The sequence below is a fragment of the Amblyomma americanum genome, chromosome 6, assembly GCF_052857255.1.
Source record: "Amblyomma americanum isolate KBUSLIRL-KWMA chromosome 6, ASM5285725v1, whole genome shotgun sequence".
In the NCBI taxonomy this organism is placed as follows: domain Eukaryota; kingdom Metazoa; phylum Arthropoda; class Arachnida; order Ixodida; family Ixodidae; genus Amblyomma; species Amblyomma americanum.
The window spans coordinates 32,665,760-32,689,294 of record NC_135502.1 but is presented as its reverse complement, the minus strand read 5'-3'; the positions used below and the strand labels follow the sequence as shown (position 1 = coordinate 32,689,294).

The following is a 23,535-nucleotide window of genomic DNA, read 5'->3' as shown; positions in this document are numbered from 1 at the left end:
TGACCCACTGGAGGGGTTACTTTGCGCGAGCTTCTAGAAAGCATACGCACTTTGGCGTGATGTAGCTAGAATATGTTGGGCCACAGGGCTTAGTGTAACTGGGATTTCAAAATCAAAAAATATTACTTACGGACTGCATGCCTCTCAGTAACAAGGAGACTAACAGTAATAGGTGAAAAGTTACTCGATATTGGTTAAACATTTAGCCTACTAGTTGGCACGACTTAGCTGTACTCTGATAGGGCTACACCGCTCACAATGCTATGCAGACAGACAGACAGAAAAACTTAATTTCGCAAGTGAGTTTTAGACTCTGCTGGGTCCCTGGGCCACTGCGCGGTCCCGCACTGCATCATGCAGGTCATGTCGGGACATGACGTTGGCAGCCCGAGTCACTGCAGCAAGCTGCGATGTCGGGTCTGCAGACATGAGCAGGCCACCTCCCAGTCCTCCCAGCTCGAGATGGCATGCTGTCTCTGCGGGGGAAGGTCAGCAGGGCAGCCGAAAAGGATGTGGGAGAGTGTGGTGTGAGGGTCACCGCATAGGGAACATGCAGGGGAGGTGCCACAATAGTGGGATAATAGCTGAGGGGATGACAGAAAGCGGCTCTGGAGGCGTCTGAAGAGGATCTGTTGGAAGTGCGTAAGAGAGGGGTGGGGAGGGGGGTAAGTCTGACGGTCAAAACGGGGTATTTGCGTGAGCTCCACGAAGGTGTGCGCCCGCTCCCTCGAGAATCCTGTATCGAGACTGTCGTGAGCCTGTCAAATCAAACCTCGGGCCAATTTATCGGCAGCCTCATATCCAGGGTTCCCAGAGTGAGCCGGCACCCAATGGAGCTCTACCCTGCGCGGTAAATTTTGGGTAGGGCTGTTCAACAATTGCCAGGCAGGGGTGTGAATCCTGCCCCTGACAAAGTAGGGCAGAGCCGTTTTGGAGTCGCTGAAGATGTATTGGGCATCCGAATGTGCAAGGGCTAGAGCAATGGCGGTCTCCTCTGTGAACACCTTAGGTGAAACACCCGGTATAACGCAGCCTAAAAAGTTATACTTCATTTCTTGCTGTAAAGATTCCCAAAGTTATCAAAAACAAAGCTTCGTAGGTGCTAAGTTTGTGAAGTTTTAGAAAAAAGAATTGAGAAAACCACAAGAATAACTAGATGCACTCTTTAGTCAATATATCATCTAAGAATTTTCAGGCATTTCAGTGCAAGATTTTCAAGTTCAATATTAAAGTAGGCAAAAACAGCAGCGTGTGAAAAGTGGTCTTTTTCGAGTTTTTAGTTACATCAGCAACATTTCATATGCAGCATATCTTTGATGCTTATGAATGTTCGTAGTGCTTATTAGTTGGACGACTGAATACAAAGAAGTCAGTTTGTTCAGTTGCCTGAACGCAAAGAATGAACTCAAAAATGAGAGGCGTTCGTTTATGTGTGCACAAGACTCATTGTACATAAACTATCTAATAAACTGTGGAGTTGACATTAGGGCAAGACGTCTTAATTGTCGACCATTAAACTTTTACAAACAGCACCAAAAGGACGGCTATGACACACGCTGCAATGGAGAGAATATCTTGCATGCAGTATTAGAAGGTCGGCATCATGAACAGGAAGGGAAGGCATTGGACTCTCCCATCTTTTATTGCTTACAGCTCCTATAAAGCACACTTGCTTTAAATTTCCTGCAGCAGCTGATTGTGCAAGCAGTGGCCCTTCACAGAAAATGCATTTTGCAACTTTTATGGCAGTTTGTGGCTTTTTTAGAACAACCAGTGAAAAGCATCGGCCGTCATGCCCTGGTGACCACTGCCAGACGCCGAGCTTGACAAATGGACCCCTCCACAATCAAACTTTCCTGAACACACTTTTTTCTGCCATGCATAAAGCCACGAATCCCTCAGGACAGTTTTTTTCTATCTGGGCATACCTTTCCCAATGTGCACTCCAAAAAAATATTTTTCACTGCACCACTGATTTAAGGGCTGAAATTTGCGAAGTAGAGGCTTCTGAGAACATGAGCCAATTGCAAAGGGTAATTTTCTGCAATGAGGTCTGTAAATAAGGTTTGATTATACCACTGCTAATTCTTCCAACTCTGCACATTTCAATGGGATAGATTGTGATGCAGAAACTGATCTTAATCCAGCTGTCGGGTGAATTATAAGTAAGCTTACCTTGTTTTCACAGGCCTGCCTATTCATAGCAGCAGTAATCTGAGCATTAAAACAAGCCATGGATTACCAAAAACAAGTTTATTGTAATATAACAGTGAAATAGAACACTACATTTGCATCGGGTTAAGCAAGTGCAATATACGTCTGGCTTTCAGAGCCAGAACCTTGCATCAAGTCCCCTTGCTCCCCCATACTTTCAATCCATTTGTTCCCAACTCTCACAGAGGCTACAAGGAGGAGTAATTTGATTAATTGCATTAAAAACACATACCTAAAATGCAATTCTAAAATGCTGAACATAGGTGTGATGAAAATCACTGGAATGCTTGCTAACACACATCAATAAAATAGGGCACCTAGCTACAACCTAGTCAGCAGGCAACAGCAATCGCAGTTACTAAGATTGGCATTGAGTAAAAGCAAGAAGTCCATTTAACCCCATCCTGTTCGTCATCCTTCAAGCAAAAAACATTGACAGAAACTTAGGAGTGCACACCACAGGAAATAAGACAAACTGCACCTTCCACATGGCTGCTTCAATAAGAAACACAATTGATATGCTCACAACTTGGCACTCTAAACACATCGACAGTTCATTTTTCAAAGTGTTCATTCATGGCTTTGTGTTTCCAACTCAGCAAGATCAAACATCACAATGAAATCAGAGAGAGAGAGGCGTAATCACGGCTGATGCACTGATATCATCTCACCAACAATTCCTGAGGCTAGCTCTTTTATAGACGTCATAAAGGGAGCACGTCATCACTAGGCTGGACAAAATTTCATTCGTAAGGAATTATGTACACAAAAGCATTCAAACAAGTTTGTTCAGTATAAATTATTGTCTCCATTCAGAATAGGCAATTTCATTCAAGGCATCGGTAAAAGAACCTCAAATTTTTCATCTTGCTACAGCATATGTATATAGCATATATCTGTGTATATCTTGCCATGGCACGTAGTGCACATCGAATGAAAAAGAAACTACCCACTCTCCATTGACAATGGTAGAGCAGTGAAGTTTCACCAGGACTAAATACGGCACATTACAGGTAGAGGCCACCAAAGCCCAGAAACTGCAGACACAGCTGTGAAGGTCTACTAAGAGGTGGGAATAGCAGTAGATCATTTCACTGCTTTGTTCACATGCAGGGCTCCACGTAATTTCCTGGAAAGAGGCCTGTCACTCCATTCATAACACCTTCGTACCAGCCGTCATCGTTCTTCTTGATGACGTAGATGACAGAGTTCTCGGAAAAGGACAGCTCGTCATCCTTGTCAGCTTCATAGTCATATATGGCAACCACTGAAAGTAGGCAAAAACAACAAGAAAATTGAAACTGAAGCATTCAGAACAAGCACAGATTCATTATTACAAATTCACAGCGTAACTGCAGTGGAACTGAAAACTTGTTTCCAGCTGTTCCAAGAAAATTATCAACAGGTATTGTAAAATGTTTAATGTGCCCATAACATCATAAAACAGAGCTTCACTATAACGAAGAAAAATTTGTGCTGATGATTCTCCAGCAGAACAAGGCAAGACCAGAAACTCGAAAAGTGCAGTAATTCAACACACACAAAGCATGATGAACAGAGCAGTTTCACCAGTTTCTTCAAGAACCTTAGTGATTATATTTTACTAACATAACTGCATTACTGTACTGCTGGACATTTGAAAATGACAAGCAGCAAAATTGTAAGCAATTGGTGATAAACAATCCATCAAGTTAATTTCAGTGCAAAGATGAGTACGTGCATGCTGAAATTGGCTAAGCCTGCCGTAAGTGTAACTACACCTGAATGATGTTCCCTTCCAGTGAAGAGAAAAAAAATCGCACAGAAAAAAAAAAGATCTACCATGTGCTTTGCCTTGAAAAGTCGAAAGATTAATTTAATGAGTGATATCCCTTGAAGTGTTTTGGCGCGGTAATTGCAGCAGACAGATGATGGCACACCGCGCAGGTTGACCGCTATAGCTCCAACCAATTGCATGAAGCGTGACACAAAAGTACACTGGCAAACCAAGGCACAGACCTGCAACAAACAACAAAAGGCCCAATTCATTCGTTTCAGGCATGTTGCGGTTTTGTACACGACCGCGTGGTTTTGGATTCACAGTGCCAGAGAACCTGCAACGCATCCAATTTTCTGTATCTTGCCTCTGGTAGCGTCTTAAGAAAAGTTAGCACGGCAAGCTACTGATGCCTTCAAGATTGAAGTTACAAGCAGCAGCTGGCTACAAATGTCGGAAGTCATGCAGCTAGCATTTTTCCTCTGCTCATGTGGAGATAGAAAGCCCTCGCTCCCTTGTTCACCTGGCCTTGCACTTCGCGAGTCGATTTTACTCTCCACATATGTCCTTCAAAAGAGGCGGAGCAACCTTACGGGAGTGTTGCTTGGCTCCTCGCGTGCCCAGGCCACACAGGCGCGGCGGCGCATAGTTCGACTTATCAGTGGCACAACTATTCACATTCAAATTAACGGGCAATGTTTTACACAGACTCCAATGAAGCGTGGACAGACTGAGTCGAACAGTTTGAATCATCCAGAAATTCGAATCAACGAGCTTTCACTGTATTAGATAGGTCCAGGGGCCTAGTATTTAACAATGGCAGCATCAAGTTTTAGTATATCTATTAAAATGCAAAAAAAATCAAGCAAAGCTAGTTAGCATTTTTATAGAGCTTACCATAAGTGCTGTAAAGACAGCATCACCTCCCAAGAGGAAAGCTTCAAATTATCAGCTTCACCTAAATAGGCCTTCACTTTTAAAGATACGGTCATAATCTGATGTAAAGTGTGTGCACGGCTTGGCGATGTCACAATGACCAAAGCGGGGCTTTCTCCACTCCAACAGTGCTTCACTGCAGATATGTTCAGCAGCTTTGGGCACACTCTGACTGCACTGGCGCCAACATAGAGCATGTCCTGCGCCGCCAGCTCCGCCAAACAGGTTCCTGCTCTTGCCTCGCTGCTTTGCAAATCAATTAGAGATGGTATGTCGGACGTGCATATGCGCTGCTCCAGCCATAGCCGCTGCACGTCTTGACTGTAGCAGAGACGTGTATCGCCACCAACTTGATGTGTTCCAACCAAAACCGGCACTCGCTCGCACACAGAGAACGTCCGTGTACAAACGTGTATTAACTGTTTGCCCACACACTCTTTCTCTTTCGGCCCACCTGAAGCTTTTCCATGAAATGTGGAAACCCCTTAAAGGGACACTGAGGAGAACTCTATTTTTTTTTGGTTACCAAAATCTGATAGTTCGGCATTTCATGGCTTTGTTGCCGCTTGTCCGGGTGCGAAATATGCATTTATTTCAAATAAATTTGGATTCGAAGATGAAAAAGTTTTTCCCGCCGCTCTGATTCAAACTCGGGAACTCTTATGACGCCACGGCAACTCTTATGACGTCTCAGAACGGAGTGACGTGATACGTGACGTAAACGCAGACTCCGTGATTTCTGACGGCTAGCGGTGCGGTGCGCAACCTTCCTTTGTCAGCCTCAGAGATTCGTGGTTTTCATGAAGTAAGGAAAATTCCTCCAAGGTGGCGCCTCTTGTCCTAGGAAGTCATCACGCTTGTACTTGCAAGATTGGCCTGTGGCGGCGACACCTGTATTTTGGTTCTTGCTATTTTCTACATTACACGAGCTTTGTTTTCAGTAAGAGTGGCGTTTTTGTGATCAGGAGCTGCTATTCTATCGATATAAGCCAACTTCAATTTCTCCTCAGTGTCCCTTTAAGAGGCAAATCCCACAACACTGCGATGAGAGAAGTGAGCGATGACGTACCTTTCTCCAAGTAGGTCTTCGGTACCATGTCACGCTGGGAGTCTGGCCTCTGGTGCTGCCCGTAGGCTGGTGGGGAAGGCGGAACGTAATTACCGGGGTACAGGGGCTCGGGAGGTGGTGGAGGGGGGAGCGGAGGTGACACTGCATAACAACAACATATGCAGAGCACTCCGCTCATTTTGGGGCCCAGGCTGCATGCACACTACACACAAACACACATACACATACACAAACACACACACACACAGTCTCTGCTCCTTTACTATCCGTATGCTGGCAGGGGGTGGGGAAGTGGGGCTGGAAGCCGGCGAATGTAGTCCAGTGACCCTTTCGTTCAACGATTAGAACACACAGTGCCTTTTAACCCCCCAAAACACTTTCTTCAGCGAAATTTGCACCAAAATGGTCATTTTTTTTTTAGTTCAGGGAATGGTAATATGCTTTAGCGAGAGTGCTAAAAACACCATGAATGATGTTTTACTGAGTGATACAAATAATCTTGGAAATCATGGACGCTGCTGCAAAGTAACAACAAAACAGAAAGTAAGGGCTCCTTCAGAGAAACGACCAACAAATATCTGTACGCACTGTCACAACAAACATTCAAATCCAGCTACTCTACTTTGTCATGAGTGTGCCAGCGCTCAAAAGAGGGGACTGTATACGTAGGACTTTCTGACGCCACCTGCACCAGGTCTGTGTTTCTTTCTGGCTATTGTCCCCATTCAGACTGCATACCACGCAGCACCGTGTCGGTTCTTGATCATCAAGATATTCATCACTGCTGTCACTGAAATCTGTCACCGCCCCCGTGAGCCGCTATGTTCTTGTGTGCAGTGTAAAATTTAACCATTCAGGCAAAACAGCCAACAGCCCTTCAGTACGCATGCCACTGTGCAAGCTAAACAAAAAACAACTGCACTGTACGAAACCTACTAGCCTTAAACCGGAAAAAAAATGACAAGCTGGTCTTGTCCTAGTCCGCTGGCTGGGGTTAATGAAAGCTCCGCACTCTCTTCTTAAAACCCCCGAGACTTGGTGAATGCAAAGTATCATTGGAAAGCTATCATTCCTTCCTTAGCAAAAAAGAAAGACAAACTGCCTGTAATACAAAAACAATTATACTCTAAAGTTAACCCTTCTTATATTTCCTATTATGGATAAGGCCTAAAGCAGGGGTTCTCAAACTCTGTTCCGCAGAGCCGTTGGGCACCTTGACTGCTTTTTGGGTTCCCTGGAGCACATAAATTCATTCATACTTCAACCGGTACCTTTCCTTTCCCACTTTACACTGAGAATTACCATACTGTAACTGCTCATAACAGGTAGTTTTCCCCTACAGCCAGTAATCAGAAGATCAAAACAAGTGCAACTGAATTCAACAGCAACACCTTCACGGCCACAAATGGCGATGCAGCTCGATATGCTAATACACAACTGACATGTAACATTTCTGCTACTAAACAAGGCAATGCTATGGAGTGGCTCCTCCGACACTCATAGAGATTATGCTACTCTTTATTTGGCATGTTATTAAATGATCCTAATACTGCAGTTCTGTGCAGTGATGTTCGCTCTCTTAAGACCTCTTTTGGTAACGAGGAGTTCAATCAGTGTACAAAGAGATGAACATTTTTTACAGAAAAATCACTTTCAAACATGGATTTTTTGGCCCCTAAACACCCTCTAGAGTGTGCTTTGTGATGTCAGAGGGTGATGGCATCAAAAGTGGCAGCCCCACTAAAAGATAATTCCTAAATACAGTGTAACAAAACTAAACACAGTAAATAAGAAAGAAATTAACATAGTATTCTTCACTTTAATACACGTGGCACCTAGCAACTAACACAAGGCTAGGGAACTCAGCCTCACGCATTCCTCATTACATTTTGTGAATGAGAACAATGAGACTAGGCCTTACAATCAAAGGCTTAAACAGCTTAGTATTTAGCATAAGCAAATAAATAAAGTTTGTTTCGCACCTACAGCAAGAGTCTCCATTTTCACACTTCACATGTATACAGTCGTCGACAAATTATTCGGACTCCGCGGCACCCGGAAAATGTTCCCAACAATCGAACAGTCCAAAAAATTTGCGAGCTTCAAAAAATACCTATTCTGTGAAAAACCTGCTTTAAAAATCGTGAAATTAGTCGCACCCCATGTTCCGCTTGCAAGCGATAATATTACTGTATCTGAGCCACACTCATGTGTTTGTCACGTCTGCATTACTTCACGCCACAATACCAGAAAAAGAGTAAAATGGGCACTAAGAAGGAAGCAAAAATAAAATTGCACAGCCCACAATGATACCAGATACTGCGACACGGCTGCAGGTCTGCCGCGAACGAATGCATGCACTGCGCGAAGCAATAACTGTCAGTTCTCATAGGTAGCAATGCTCGCGAAGACCGAGAGGCAACCCATGGGAAGACGCGAGCGAATGAGAGCACCTCCAAATGCACCCTCCCCCATCCTGCTGAATCTGCAGCCCCGCGCTGCGGGTAGCGTCATCCAAGCCACAGTGGACTACGGAGCCTACATGTTGAAACATGTAGGCTCCCTACATCAGATGCTGCAGCTGTTGCATTGTAACGTTTTCAACGCGATCATGCACTCTTTGTAGGCCATCTCGAGGGCAATAGAAAGCATGACATTTTCTCCAATGGCAACAATGGAGAACAAACAGCCAAGCCCATCCATGCCAGTCTGTCCCATCGCTCCCATCAGCGACCACTGATTGTGTTTAAATCCAGGATGGCGCCTTTCACGGTGGCGGAGAATGGGTTGGTTGCGACAGCGATGTCCGCTCGCACCTATATTAGGTTGAAAAAACGAACTTTCAGTTCAAAAGTGATCCCCACAGTTTTGTTGGCGTCTATTTTAGTCCGAAACATACAAATTTTGGGCTCCACACAGTTCGAGACACTAGGCGTGAAAACGTACAGGTTCCTACGAGGTACCATATTTATTCGAATCTAGGCCGATAATTTTTTTCAAATAATCATATTCCAAACTCTAGGGTCAGCTTAGATTTGGGGATTTTAAAAAAAGCACCAGCTTTTCATTGAAACTGCTAAATGTGGTGCATAGCTAGCGCCATCTAGAAAAGTCAGTATCGCAGCCGCTACTAGCTGTGCCAGTAGCCAACCGTACACAAGTGAGGTCGCCATTTTGACCTGTGTCGTGTCGGCCGTATCGGTGTGCGGAGTGGTGTTATCGCGATGGCACCAAACAGGAGATGCCACTACAGTGCCGCTTTCAAGCGATAAGTTGTGATAGCCACAGAGGTATCGTCGAACCTTCAAGCCGGATGGGACTTTGGCGTCGAAGAGAAAAACATCTGTCGTTGGAGGGGACAACGACAGCAGCTTTTTGCGTGCGCCGCAACGAGGATGGCATTTAGCGGACCAAAGAAAGGCCGTCACCACAAAGTGAAGATAATTTTGGCCGACTTTGTTTGGACGCAGAGAGCAGCTGCCCTTCCAGTGACAACAGAAGTGCTCCATGCGAAAGCTAGGGAACTTTCGAGGGAGTGAGGCCTAACGCCAAAGGATTTCAAAGCCAGCCGGGGCTGGCTTCAGAAATTCATGAAGCACTTCGGCTTCAGCCTCCGACGTCTCACTTCAGTCACCCAAAAGCTGCCAAGCGATTTCAAAAAAAAGATGATAGTTTTTCAGCGCTACGTGCTGCGAAAGAGAGAAGAGGCAGGCAAATCGGCAACGCCGACCCGACGGCTCTGTATTTTGATATGCCAGTGGCGTACTACATGAATGAAAAGGGTGCCAAGGAAGTGAAGGTGCGCTCTGCGGGCTACGAGAAGCAGCCCACAACTGTGATGCTGTGCTGCACAGCTGATGGACATAAACTCCCTCCTTATATGATATTGAAAAGGAAGACACTGCCAGCTCGAGAAACTTTCCCAAGAAATGTCATTGTGCGGGCAAATGAGAACGAGTGGATGACGGGTGCGATGATGGAAGAGTGGGTTAAGATTGTGTGGCGACGGTGTCCAGGAGACCTTTTGACAAAGAACTCGCTCCTTGTCGTAGACTCTTACCATGGGCACTTGACCGACAATGTGAAGGCTGCGATCGCCCAAGCAAACACGGACCTCGCTGTCATACCGGGCGGCATGACGGGCCAGTTGCAACCATTTGATGTCTGCATCAACAAACCTTTCAAGGATCATCTGCGGAAATATTACATGGACTGGTTGACTGACAAACACCATATGCTAACGGCAACGGGCCGCATCAAATGTGCATCGCTATTGCAGCTGGCGGGCTGGGTAGGACAACATCCCAGGTAGTTTGATCGTGCGCACCTTTAAAAAGAGCAGCACATCTAATGCGCTTAACCATATCAAAGATAGTGCACTGTTTGAAGGTGACAATGACAAGGAACACAGCTATGACGACGTTGGATGAGCTCTGCACGCTGATTCAATAAATGCTGTTTGCATTTTGTGATTGCTGTCTCTCACTTTTTTTGTTCGGCCTACATTCGAGGTAATATATATTTTTTTTTGTTGGCTTCGAACTTTACGGGGTCGGCCTAGATTCAAGTAAATACGGTACGTGACATTTCCTCCGCGAAGTCCAAAATATGACACAAGTCGGAATTATTTGAGTCTGAAAAATCGGTCGGTACTATAATCGCCAGAAGAACCTGATTACATGGCCAGAAATGGCAGTCAAACAGTAAAAAACTAGGCTCAGGGTCTATCTATATAAACAGACACTCGACATTTTTTCACAGAACTGCTGGGGGTAGGAATGGTAAAAAACAAAACAGATGGTGCCAGACAGGTGGTACGGTTTGCAACACTGCCACTCCTCAATTAGGTTATTTAAGCTGCATTTTGGTTGGCCCTCTACATTCTCAATGCCCTTTAGACCACTTATAACATGCATGCTAATGCGAAGCAACAGCCAGACTTCCACAGTAAAAAAGCCTGACCCCAAGACAATCGCAGAATGCCAAACAAAGTCAAGGTGATATGAGGGTGTAGGCCCATCAGGCACTTAGTAACAGTACTTCAGAAACACCACACCAGCCACTCAGGCTGCCGGCGCAGCCCAAAACGTCAATGCCATGCAAAAAAACTCCATTTAGAATAGCGATGCCTATAGAGAGTTAAACCTCTATGTACCGTACATACCCGATTCTAACGCGCCCCCGATTCTAACGCGCACCCAATTTTTATAGTCAACTAGAAAAAAAGGTTACATCCCCAATTCTAGCACGTGCAAATTATTTGTGATCAAGAAAAACGAAAAACTTGTGCGCGAGGAAGGGGAGATTTATTGCTGAACTTCACTCTTCATCGCTCTCGGATAACTCCTTGTCGCTTTCGACCGACCACAACATATCGTCCTCGGTGCCATCCAGCGCATTTGCAATGCCACACTTTTTGAATGAGCGTTCCATCATGGCCGATGGGACTGTGGCCCATGTCTCGGATGCCCATCCAGCGAGCGTCTCCAAGGGCGCACGCTTAAGCCCATTGTTCGGTGTGAACGGCTCGGTGCTAAGCCACTCATTGTACAGCACACGAACTCGATCCTTCACTGACTTGTTCAAGCACACGTCAAGTGGCTGAAGCTGCGCCGTCATGCCTCCGGGTATAACGACGAGGTCAGTATTGCACGCAGCGAGCTTGTCTTTAACGCGCTGGCCAAGATGACACTTGAACGCGTCGAAAACGAGCATAGCGCGAAGCCCAAGGTTTGCCCCGGGCCTTTTGCGCCACACGCAATCAATCCAGTTCACGACCTTTCTCGTTTGCTCGGACGATGACTCCTGGAGGAAAATTCACTGCCTTCGGAAGCGTCTTTCGTTTAAAAATGAGGAACGGCGGCAACTTGTGGCCATCGGCAGTGCAGCAGAGCATCACATTTACTCGCGTCTTCTCATTGCCTGTCGACAACACACGCACTTGCTTCGCCCCCTTCACTTCAACGGTCGTGTTGACGGGCATGTCAAAGTACAGCGGCGTTTGGTCTGCGTTGGCGATTTGTCCCAGCTGGTAGCCATGTAATGTGCCGTAATGAAATCACAACTCTGAAAAGCACAAAGCTTCTCCTCAAAGGCTTCTGGCAATTTCTGACATATACCAGTCCACCGGCGAAGAGAAAACCCTTTCCTTTTCATAAACTTTGATATCCAGTTTCTGCTGGCCTTAAACTCGCTCATGGACAAACCGCGATGTCTAGCCAGCTCCAGCGCTTTAACTTTAAGCATTTCAGTTGTGACCGGGATGTGGTCCTCTCAGAGTTTTTTGATGAAGTCCACTAATGCATCCTCAATTTCAGGGAATCGGCCTTTCCGAGGTCCGTTGAACCCTTTGCGGGTAGACTTACTGAGGAAGATGCGGTCTTTCTGCTTTCTCCACTCCCGAACACGTTTCCGGCACGCAGTAAGCACGTGCGGCGGCTTTGTTGCCGTTGGTCTCTGCGCACAGGATGACCTTTTTCTTAAAGCCGGCCTCGTAGTGGAAGCGGCGGACCTTTGATGCAGTCCCTGCCATCTCAGCCAGGAAGCACGTAGACGCCAGGTTTGCAATGCTGCTAAACAAAAAAAATCCAGGCTCCCAGCTTTCAACGAGCGTTGCTGCTGACACAGGCAAAAGCAAACAACTTCGGCGCCATCTTGAAATGGCAATGACGATGGGTGGGACGAAGTTCGCGCTGTTTCGGTTTGTATCCGATTCTAACGCACATGCTACTTTAGGGTTTATTTTTTCGGAAAAAAGGTGTGCGTTAGAATCGGGTAAGTACGGTAATGAACATAAGTAACGAAATCCTTGATGTAATGAAATGCGTTAGTTTTCATGTCCTCACGTCCACTGAGCACCATGTATTTCTATCTTCAATATAATGCAGTAAATTTTAACACTTTAAATATAATAAAATTTCAACGCCAGCTCCAAACGAACCTGATAGAAAAATGTAGGTTCTACGGGCTTAGTAGCCGAGTGAAGTGAGAATCGAAGCACGCACACAAAAATGGATGCCTCGCAGCTGACAGATGTTGAGCACAAAGGCAGACAGAAGTGCGCGATCACAGTGGCCAGAGCACTGCCTGCCGTGCCATCTGCGATAGTTTGGACTTTTTTCATCCATTTATAACGCAAGTGAGCAAAGTTCACTGAACATATTTCGCATTTAACTCGGTTACTCAATGGACATTCGTGTGACGTACATGCCGCGCGCTTGCAGTACAGAGCCACCCCGCGCCGGGCATCGGAAATGGCCACGCATCTTCCTGTGTGTGGTGCTGGCTCCACCCTCCCTATCCCCATCTCGCGCCAACATGCGTGATCAGACATCTTCGCGCCGTTAAGGCACCAGCAGCTCACACTTGCCCCGGCACTTGCGGGAGGCCATGCAGTCCTCCGACTGTTGTAAACCAGTGTGCTGGTTCCGGCGTGTGCGCAGGACTGCAGCTAGGGTGCCAATATCTGCCACGGGCACCACACTAGTTGCACTCGCATTTGCGTGGGTCTCGCACCTCACACATGCACAAATTGACTCCAGCATATGCATGTGCCTAGGAAGTGACCTCGCAATCGGGGCTTTAGTGATCATCGTCGTTGGATGTACCGTCTTCCAAGGCTCCCTTGTCTGAGATATCTATCCATAGGAACTCTTCTTGGGTACCGTTCTGCACGTTTGAGATCCCACATTTCTTGAAAGTGCAACTGCCAAGCTCCTCAGGAATGCTGGCCCAAGGGTCCGCAATCCAACTCCAATACAGACTGGAGAGGACTGTTTCAACTGTCCAGAGGTAGTAACGCCAGGCTCTTCCTACCTCATATAGTTCATGTAGCAGCGCTTGATGCGGTGTTAATGCTTTTGGAAGCTGCAATTACCGTATAATCTGGCATAAGGGTCACACCCATGTATGGGCTGCATCCCCTGTTTTGGACTAGATAATTGAGAAAAAGACGATTTTGCACTTTTTCATTTAATTCGTGTATGAGCAGCCCCACCTTCTAAATTCACGCCCGAAATAAAAATAAAGTGCGGCTCTTACACGAGTTTATATGGTACCTACTTTTTAATGAGAGCCAAGTACTGTGCAGTCCTGCTGTTGTGCAAGATGCAATCGTCCTGCTTTCGACAGCATGGGCATTGTGGGGTCAGCGTGGTAAAAAGGTGGAAACGATCAAACAGTCAACTGACACTGCTGGACAGCACTGCCTTTCAGTGGAAATCTGATGGTGATAGTGCTGAATAATAGCAAGCCTGCAACTGCAAATTTAATTTTAAAATTGTTTGGATCCACATACAGTGTGAGGCGGAAATTTTGACGTACTAAAATCTGGAAAAACCTCGTAACATATGCGAGCTTCTACAAAAAAATAAAACCAAGGTAAATGGCAGAAAAAAAAAAAAGACAATTTAGTGTTTTCCCAGCTACTACTATGCATCCCGACATGCAAATACATGTTTCATTCTGGAGTTCGCCTTAGTGAGAAGAGTACATGCTCTCTAAACCAAATGTTAGGGAACAACGAACACATGAAATCAGCAAATGAAGTCTACCTTCCCAAAAAACTACCCCGAAATATACACTTGCACAAAACTGAACAAGTATGTTTCAATTAAAAGAACACATTCCTGCTTATAAACACAGGAATAATAAAGGAGGGGAGCACGGAGAGTGCAATCAAATACTCCTAATCAGTGAACAGAAAGTCGTTTTTCCCAACTGGGAATTCAACTGATCATCATCCAAATCAAACGCCTACCTAACTCCAGCAAATATGTGGAATACACAGAGTAAACTGGCATAACATACAAGTCAAACAGCAATAATGTCTCAATATTAGAAGCGATCTCAGCTTGCTTAGAAAAAAAAAATTGAAAATGCAGGCTTCCCGGATGTAGGAAGGGGGGAGAGGGGCATTAATGAGAGTAAGGTAGATGCCTTATCCACAGCAATACACTGCCTTTGAGTTATTTTTAACCAAGAGCATTTCAAGCACATGCGCGCACTGTCATGCACTAGGGGGTAGCCTAGGGCGACAACGAAAACAGGTGCACTCTACATACTCCATGCAAGAGGCAACACTGACACTGCAGAGCTAATAAGGCACATACACTATAAAAGGGAAAGGGACCCCAAAAATTTGACTACACCAAAGTATACATTGACAAAGTGCATACACATTGTCAAGAGTTCCCGGGCCACTCTGTTAGTCACTGGAGTCACTACCGCAATGCACAATGGTTTTGTAATGCATCCAGTACTGCGGAGCTCCAAGCAGTAGCTTGCCATCTTTCCATGTCTCAGGTGTCTCTCGTCTACAGTGCTTTTCTTTTTATCTAATGTCCGTTCTGTTAATCCCACATTCTGTATTATTAATACACAGACCTCCCACAGAATGCCCTAGCAAATTTGTAAGGTATAATAAATGCACAATCACTAGAGAAGCCCCACCAATGGGCAGTTTAAGATGAAATGGCCCAAGTACTTTTGACAAACATCACCCATCACATAAATGTACTGAGAATGTTTGACAGTTCAGCCAACTTCATTAATACGAACTCCAGCATGAAATCAACGCAGACAGCATTACTACCATCACACACTGTATTTACACGATTGTAAGTCCACCTATTTTTTTAAATTTGAAAATCCGAAGTGGAGGGGGTCTACTCACAATTGAAACGACAACATCGCGCTATAAGTAAAGGCGAGACAAATGAGATATCAGGCATGCTACAGCGTGGTTGCATTTTTGCTGTGTGGCTCCGTCGCATTGCTCTTGGTGCACGCCTTGAGCAGCTGCTATGTCAACACGCAAAACTGGCATCCCCTTCCCACGCGCACGGGCGGCGGCCGATGGCGGCTATCGATAAGCAGCGAACTGGCACCCCACACTCCCCACATGTGGCTGCTGACTGCGGATGCTGATAAGCGGCGAAGGCCCGATAACTCAATCGCATTCTAAGGGAAGCTCAAGTGTCCAACAAGTTTTCTTTTTACTTTCAAATGGGCGCTCGGCGCTCAAGGGAACGTTGATAGTTGATGGAAGGGCCGCTGTTCCAATCGAGGTGGCACTCCCACTCGGAATGGCAGCGGTGCCGGGGAGTGTCAGTAGCCGACAGAAGAGCCGACGCCATTCACGCGTAGTTTCTCTTTGGCTCTGACGAATTTGACTACTGCTGGCCGCGTTTGACAAGTTTTTAATGTAGTGCTTCGTCAGTCATCATTCGTGCTCCAGGTCCGGCAAGCAACCGGCGTTCGTTCATGGCTACATTCAAGATGGCTGCAATTTTTTACACCGAAGAAACAAAACAGCTGCGCGTGGGGCCGCAAGTTCGACGTTTGCAACGGGTGATACAGGCATGGCAGCTGTAGCAAGGAAAAGTTTTATCTGTTCCATGCCATGTCGTGATGTGGCTGTTTGCGAAAAGTGGGATTTCGCTGGACGACGACGTTAGAACGATGTGCTGTGGGACTACAGCAGCGATCACGACGGCAGCGCTAGTGAGGATGATGGCGCAAATTAAGTGTGGACGAGTAGTCCAGTGACTAATACATTTTCGTTTTGCAATGTGCCCACGGGCACGTCCGCGCGCGGCAGCCGATAGGGGCTGGCGATAAATGGCGGCCGCTGGATAATGCTGTTTCGTTCAATTATTCAAGGCCAAGCTTAAACAGCCTCGGAAGTTTTTTTTTTATTTTTCGGAAATGTGATTTGGGGGAGTCGACTTACATTCGAGTCGACTTACAATCGTGTAAATACGGTACATTATTTCAACGATATAACCTGTCAATATCAATGCTGTTATGTGACCTTACGTGACACAAACAGGCATCACACAGTCTGGATGGACCATTACAATTAAGGAATTCATTGATCACTGAAGGTAACAGTTTACTTGCATGAAGTGAAATGAAACCACATTCACTACGAAAGAGATAAAGCGACGAAGATGCAGCTCGATAGTTTGACTAACCTGAACTTTGAGAACAAACTATTCAAGTAACACCTTTTGACGAGCTGGTTGGTTCATGATCTTTGAAAAGCAACTGTGTGCTTAAGAGATAGAGACAGAGGAAGAACAAATACGATACACAAGGTGCCCGCCTTGGTCTCTAAAGCACACAGTTGTTTTTCAAACAAACCATTCACCGCACCAAGCCAACATTCCAACAAGTAAGAAAGTGTGCAGAGAAGACCTAGGTCCTCAGCGGCATAAATGAATTATTAGCAAGATGCTGCACTATCGGTGATCTATTTTGACCTCCCCCAATGATCCATTTTGACCTCCTTCAGCTATCAGACACTGCATTTCACGTCCAATGCACCTACCATTCCCATGACGCTCGTAGTCTGACGGTGGCACAATGCTGCCGCCAGATATCAGGTGTGGAGGTGGGGGCTCGGGCAGCCTGTCAGTGAGGCTCGTGCTCATAGGGTCACTGGGCGGGGGCGGAGGCTGATGAGACCCCATGGTGCCGTAGTGCTGGCTCTGCACCATTGAGCTGGGGACCATGGAGGTGGGCACTTTGGCCATTGGGCCCATGGCACCCATCGACATGGCCACCCCCGGGGGAACAGCAGCTGCCATGCTCTGGGCAGCCATAGGGTGTGTGGCCATTGAATTCTGGGAGATGCCAACCTGCATGACGGGGTTCTGCTGCTGCGATGGTACCGTGTGACCTGGATTCATGGTGTGGTGGGGCATTGAGTGGTGGCCTGGGAGGGAAGACAGAATTCTAGAGTCAATGCTGCACAAGAAAGCACTTTCCAAGCATAAGAGTTCTTGAACTGGGTTCTAAGGTGAGCTTTTTGGGTTCCCTGAGCAGCAAAGTCCATGCATGCTTCATTCCTTTAACCACATTATTTTTAGAATAATATACTGTACAGTACTTGGTTAGAGTAGACCATTTTACAATGTAGTCAGTCATTATTAATTAGATTTAGCAATTTTTGAGGGTGCATGAGTTTGCAAGCACCTTCTATAGACATATCAGGCTAGAAGGGATAGAAGCCATGACATATGGGGTTCCTTAGCACCTTTACGTTATGGGTCCCAGGGCTAAAACATTGAGAACCAGCAATGTAGAAAAAGGAAATATTGAGCCAGCATCCATTTTGTTTAACAAGTACTTTCTGTAGGGGTTCATCTTTAAGACATTCCTAGAACTGGGAAAGCAAACATGCATTAGAAGGCAGCCTCGCTGTAACCATCCGTATGCTGGACATCATTTACGAAAAAACTGGTTTTTATCACCCCTTGGAGTTCATCCACAGTGCAACAAACCATGCTGCCATGTGGAGCAAGAAGCCCAAGCCTCAACATCTGAACCCTATATGAAATAAAATGTAATGTGCCAACTGCAGAAGCAATGTGGTCAAAACAAGCCACCCATAAAGAAACTTTTAATATCAAATGAAACTAAGTACATGTTGCTTGTCTACCATGAACACCCTAGCAAGCATACTTGTTTGTTTTCCAATAACATCATTGCCACAGAGCTAAAACGATGTAAACACAGGCTTTCAACATGAAATAAGATTTGTGTCGTTTTCTTTCAAACTGACGGCCTAAGCAGTTTGAGCATCCACCTCACAAGCGAGAGGTGCAGATACAATGGGTACAAGCTTCTCCTGGCCTGGTGCTAAGCTTCTTTGTGATGAAATGCTTAGAAAATTGGTCTCTGACTTCACCTTGAGTAAACGGAAAAAGGGCCACAACGAGCTTTACTGCAAAAGGCTGATTTAGGGAAGGGTGAAGTTGACCAAAGGCTCTTTTCCAAGAATTTCACCCCGGAAGAACCGAGCGACAGGCCAGGAGGTAAATGAACTACATCTGAATCCTCATATAAAAAAACCTTTTTATTTCATACTGTCAACATCACTGTCAATTATTTTAAATACCAAGCACACAAAATTTATCGATCAGGCAGTTACATCCACCAATGAAATTTGGACATCCTAAAAAGCTGGTCGATGAAAACTTGAAAAGAAAAAAAAACATCACCCAGCAGTTTGCGCAGCCTGCAGGTCATGCCATGAACTATGCCACAAACCAATGAGCGAATTAGTGCCCGCAGGATGCAATGCGCGTTTCTCTTCGGCATCCGAGAGTTCAGTTCAGTGCTAGTTGAGGTAGCTCAACTGAGTGAATCCGAATCAGAGTTCAAGCAAATATACAGTAGAATCTCGATGTGGTCATGGTTGATGGGAATTGTGGGGTGCAACAAAATTGTAAAATTTCTTGGCCAGAGTAGTGTGCAGAATTTCAGATATCCCGAACACTCTCCCGCACCACTACAGACGATACAAACACATAAGCCAGAAATGCACCTTCAAGCACTAGGCACTGCTCGCACTTCGCCACCATCACCAGTCGTGTGGTGAGTGACCTGCTCATCGCTGAAGTCATGAGTGAGCGGTGGCATGCGGACCCTATATCGCCGGCATAGCATTCGCCTCTCACGAATGCCAATCATGCAGTATGCACCATGAGCAGTGAGCAGTGGCCAGCGCCGCTGTAAAAAAACTCCAGCAGATCTATGTGGCTGCGTTTCCAGAGCTTTTGTGTATGGATTTTGTTTGTTTTGGATAATACGAATCTTTTTTGCAATGTCGTGAGCTTCATATCATCAAGATTGTACTATATGCTAGAGTTTGGGCAAACCCACATCAATGCAAGCCCACTGAAGTCTAACACCCCCGTCACACGGGCATTTTGAAGGCCCTCGAACCGATAGTCTATCTACTCAAAGGCGATCGATCGCTGCTACAAAGGCAGTTTCAATGGACATCGAGTCAATAGTCTATTGAGTCAACGGAGCAGTGCATAACTACATTTCGAGGACCTTCGAGCGCTGCCCAAGATTGCTAGCTTTGCTTCGAGCGCTGCCAAGTGCACTTTTGTACACGATACATTCACGGTACAAAAGCATGAACAAACATTATCCGCCTAAACTTTAATGCAAGCTGTCTGTACAATAATTTTAAAATTGTATCAGTTTGGTTTTAAGCGCATTAAGCACATTAATTTTACATTGCGCTCTTTGCGTAGCTTGCGTACGTAGCGTTGACAACATGGCAGCGCCCCGCCCGCCCGCTTCACAGCGATAACAGCTTCGTCACTAATCCCTCAAAGCAATATCGTGTTCTAAACTGTTATATTTACCTTCAATTTGCACATTCTTACCCTCGCAAAAACTTTCAAGAGACAAATAGCTTTTGTTTTTCAGATATAAAGGCGATTTTCCAGGTGTTAAGCCAGACGAAGCTGCGCTCTGCCGCAGTTCGACTGGCTTGGTTTTGACTCGTCTGTAATTAGAGTGGCTACAGCAGTGTCTGCAACTATCAGTAGATGGCATATGTGCAACTAAAAGGGTTTTTAAACGACATGCGTGTCTGCGTGTATTTCAACATTTAGTATATATTTATAAAACATTTTTGTTATTAGCGCAAAATCCAAAGTAGCAATTGTGGCGCCACACAAGATTGGCGTAAGACACGAGAACAATTTCAATGGCCAGTGAGATTTGCTGTGTAGCAGCGACAACTCCTTCGAGTTCGATGGCGATTGAGAATTTCGAAGGCCGAGCCTCGACTCGATAGCCATTGAAACTGGCCCTGTGACAGGGGTATAAGTTGATCCAAATCACATAATTCCTTCCTCTTTAAAGTACGAAACCACTTTTACTTGTGCAATAGAAAAATGCAATCCTCAAATCGAGCCAGCAAAGGCAGCTCTTCTCAAAGCTCCTAAATAGTGACATAAGCTAACAAGGATCTCCATGCCTGAACTAAAAGATCGGAGAAGAACTAGAAGGGATGGACTCATTAAGGGTGCTTAATTCTCAACTTAAAAGTGGATTACAGCAATGGTAATCAAACTGGTGTGTGCTGCATACAAAACACTGCTACCCTAATGTGTCGCAGTGATAATGCGCAAGAATGCCTCTAAAAGCGCTACCCTTGTCATGAAATGCCTCCTCCTTACCACAACTCAGCTACCAGTTGTAGTGCTACATTTTTTGAGCGAAAAGATTCGTGTATCAAGGTCCGCATAAATGCGAGTGGTTTAACTCTTTCCTTGCCGTGCCTACTCAAATCGTTCAATTTGAATGACGACGCAAAATGGTCCAAACTGAGCAATTCGAGCCGCTTGTGGACAAGCAACACTATTTAATATGTTTAAAAATTACTGTACTTCAGTTTCAGGACGGGTTTTTTTCCTTAGCTGCCCCAGGGGGTATTTTTAAACTTTGCACGAAACCTGTCAACATGGAGTGATCGCACAATCCCGTCCTTCTCTCGCATTGACCCTGCTCAGCAGCGACTGTGTTCTCAAGATTTTGCAGCATTGACACTTGATTCTGCAGGTGCAAGCGACAACTTTGTACCAAAAGATGTCGTCCACTTGTCTTATTTTAGTTCGGACAGAGGTGACTACTCCTCCAAGTCTGGACTATTGACGGGTGCACATCTGTAACCTTAATTTCTTACGCTGCCAAAGAGATTCTTTGCTTTCAGGGCTTCTTGCCAGGTACTGGGAATGTTTGGAATGATTCTGTGCCACCAGCAATGTAGCAGACACAGTTATCTGCAAGACAGTTCGGGGTCCACCCTGGCAATGCACTGTGGAGTAGCTTAAAGCTCTGTGCACGAGCAACTGATTGTTCCTACACAATTCTGGTCTGCTGGAACCTAGAAATTGCATTTTTAAGCTGAAGGCAACAGGAAAAATGCAGATGATAGAAACATGCCTCTGAGCCAACCCGAGCGCAGCTCAGACTCAAGGAAGCTGAGAAAAGATCAGCACATGGTCTGGCCACAAGGCATGGCATTTGCTGCGGCGTAGTTTCATTTTCGCACCTTTGGTCGTTCGCGTTTGTGCTGCAGCGGTGAGGGGACTGTACCAACAGCCGCAAAAAGATTCACGGTAGGTGTTCTCGGTGTCGGCATAGGTGCAACAGGACGGAAGCCACCGAACATGGTGGCAGCCAAGATGTGATGGAGTTCCGCTTTTTCCCCGTTGCCGTTCCACACGCACTAAATATAGGCTGTCAAAATGCCGGCACAGGGTGAGCCACTATCGCGAGGTGACATTCACGATGCAGCATGCGGAAAAAGCTGCCACAGCTGGGTCGCAACAACTGAATTGGTATTGTATGGGCTTCTATTGGAGCTTGGTCGGGACCAGCTCACGTTAACAGTCGCGAAAACACAGCACCCGGAAACATAATATCGGGGTTCTATTGTATTCTTTCTTTCCTTGTATCATTGAACAGAGGGTCTATTAGCTATACTACTAAGCGCTCCAATCGAGAAAAAATTTTAAATTAATGGTTGAAAAAAGTTTTATGCACACTACCCTGAAATTGCTTCCTTTCCCATGTTGTAAGGAAAGAGTTAACCCACGATCTTTGCCTCTTGACATATGGAGCTCACCCATGGTATGTTGACTCATAGGGTGCACCATGCCCACTTGGGGCTGGCTGGCCAATGCGGGCGGTGGGGTCATTTGCGATGGGGGCAGTGAACCCTGGTGGCTGGATCCATGATGGCCGTGCGCTGGCAGTGTCGAGTAGCCACTTCCTATGGAGAGACCAATCATGATGAAAAAAACAAAGCAGTCCACTGACAAACCGATACCATTAGCAGCATCTCCTACAAGAGTGCCCGTCTTTAAGTTGGGTCATTTGGCATGATGTTAAAGGAACAGTGCGGTACAAGACACCAGAAAAGCATCACTCATGGTGTGACCTCTTCCTAAACCCTACGCCCTGTCTCCACATTTTTTTTTTTTTTTTTCAAATATATATGAAAAGAATTGATCTTTGTATTCAAATGAGGCATTAAAGGGGCAAGAAGGGCTTCACTTAGAAGCTTCTACAACTAGAGTCACAAAAAGTTTAAAAACTTAAAGCACTGTATTTCAGAAAGCCAATTCCGGATACGCGATTTATTTTTACATGAAAAAAGTCGAGGAGCTCCTCTGCCATTAAATAAATCATGACATTCTCATGAGCAGGAAAAAATAAAAGTAGCCTCATGGAACTTTGAAAAGCACAAACCACAAGAAACCGTACAGAAATCAAGCAGTGCAACATAAGTAAAATCATCTTACATTTCCTAAAACTGGAGTCAAGAGACATACCGAATATTAACACTATTTTCTCTAAACTTATAGCACAGCATTTAGTGTGCCTACTGCACCAGTCGAACATTCATCTCTTGAAGAAAATGTCAAATATCAGACTCAAGGACTTATCCTAATTATCTGGACAAGCTATTATATGTTGGCTTTTGGTTAGCAACACCCGTTAACCCAAAAGAACCAAGGGGCATTAGCGTTTTACGCATGAGCATTGCCACCGCACATGGGCTACAAGGGATGCTGTTAAAAAAGGACTCTGGATTAATTTGAATCACCCGGAATAAGCTGTGCCAACAACACACAGCACACGGGTGTTTTTGCATTTCACCTCCACCAACCCCAGTCAATGCGGCCGGGATCCGATCCCTTGACCTTGGGGTCAGCAAAAGGCCCACATTAAGGTGAACTGC

At 45.6% G+C, this 23,535-nt stretch overlaps 1 protein-coding gene across 1 annotated transcript; it reads right to left on the bottom strand.

Annotated features, from left to right (window-relative positions):
* Positions 1 to 2,236: 2,236 nt before the first annotated feature.
* Abi (tyrosine kinase Abl) lies at positions 2,237 to 22,563 on the bottom strand (the record flags this gene model as incomplete). Its single annotated transcript, XM_077669030.1, is given in 4 exon segments — positions 2,237 to 3,481; positions 5,976 to 6,116; positions 17,308 to 17,694; positions 22,417 to 22,563. Coding segments are annotated over 4 exon segments (839 nt in total), but the record flags the coding sequence as incomplete, so codon positions are not given.
* Positions 22,564 to 23,535: the final 972 nt, after the last annotated feature.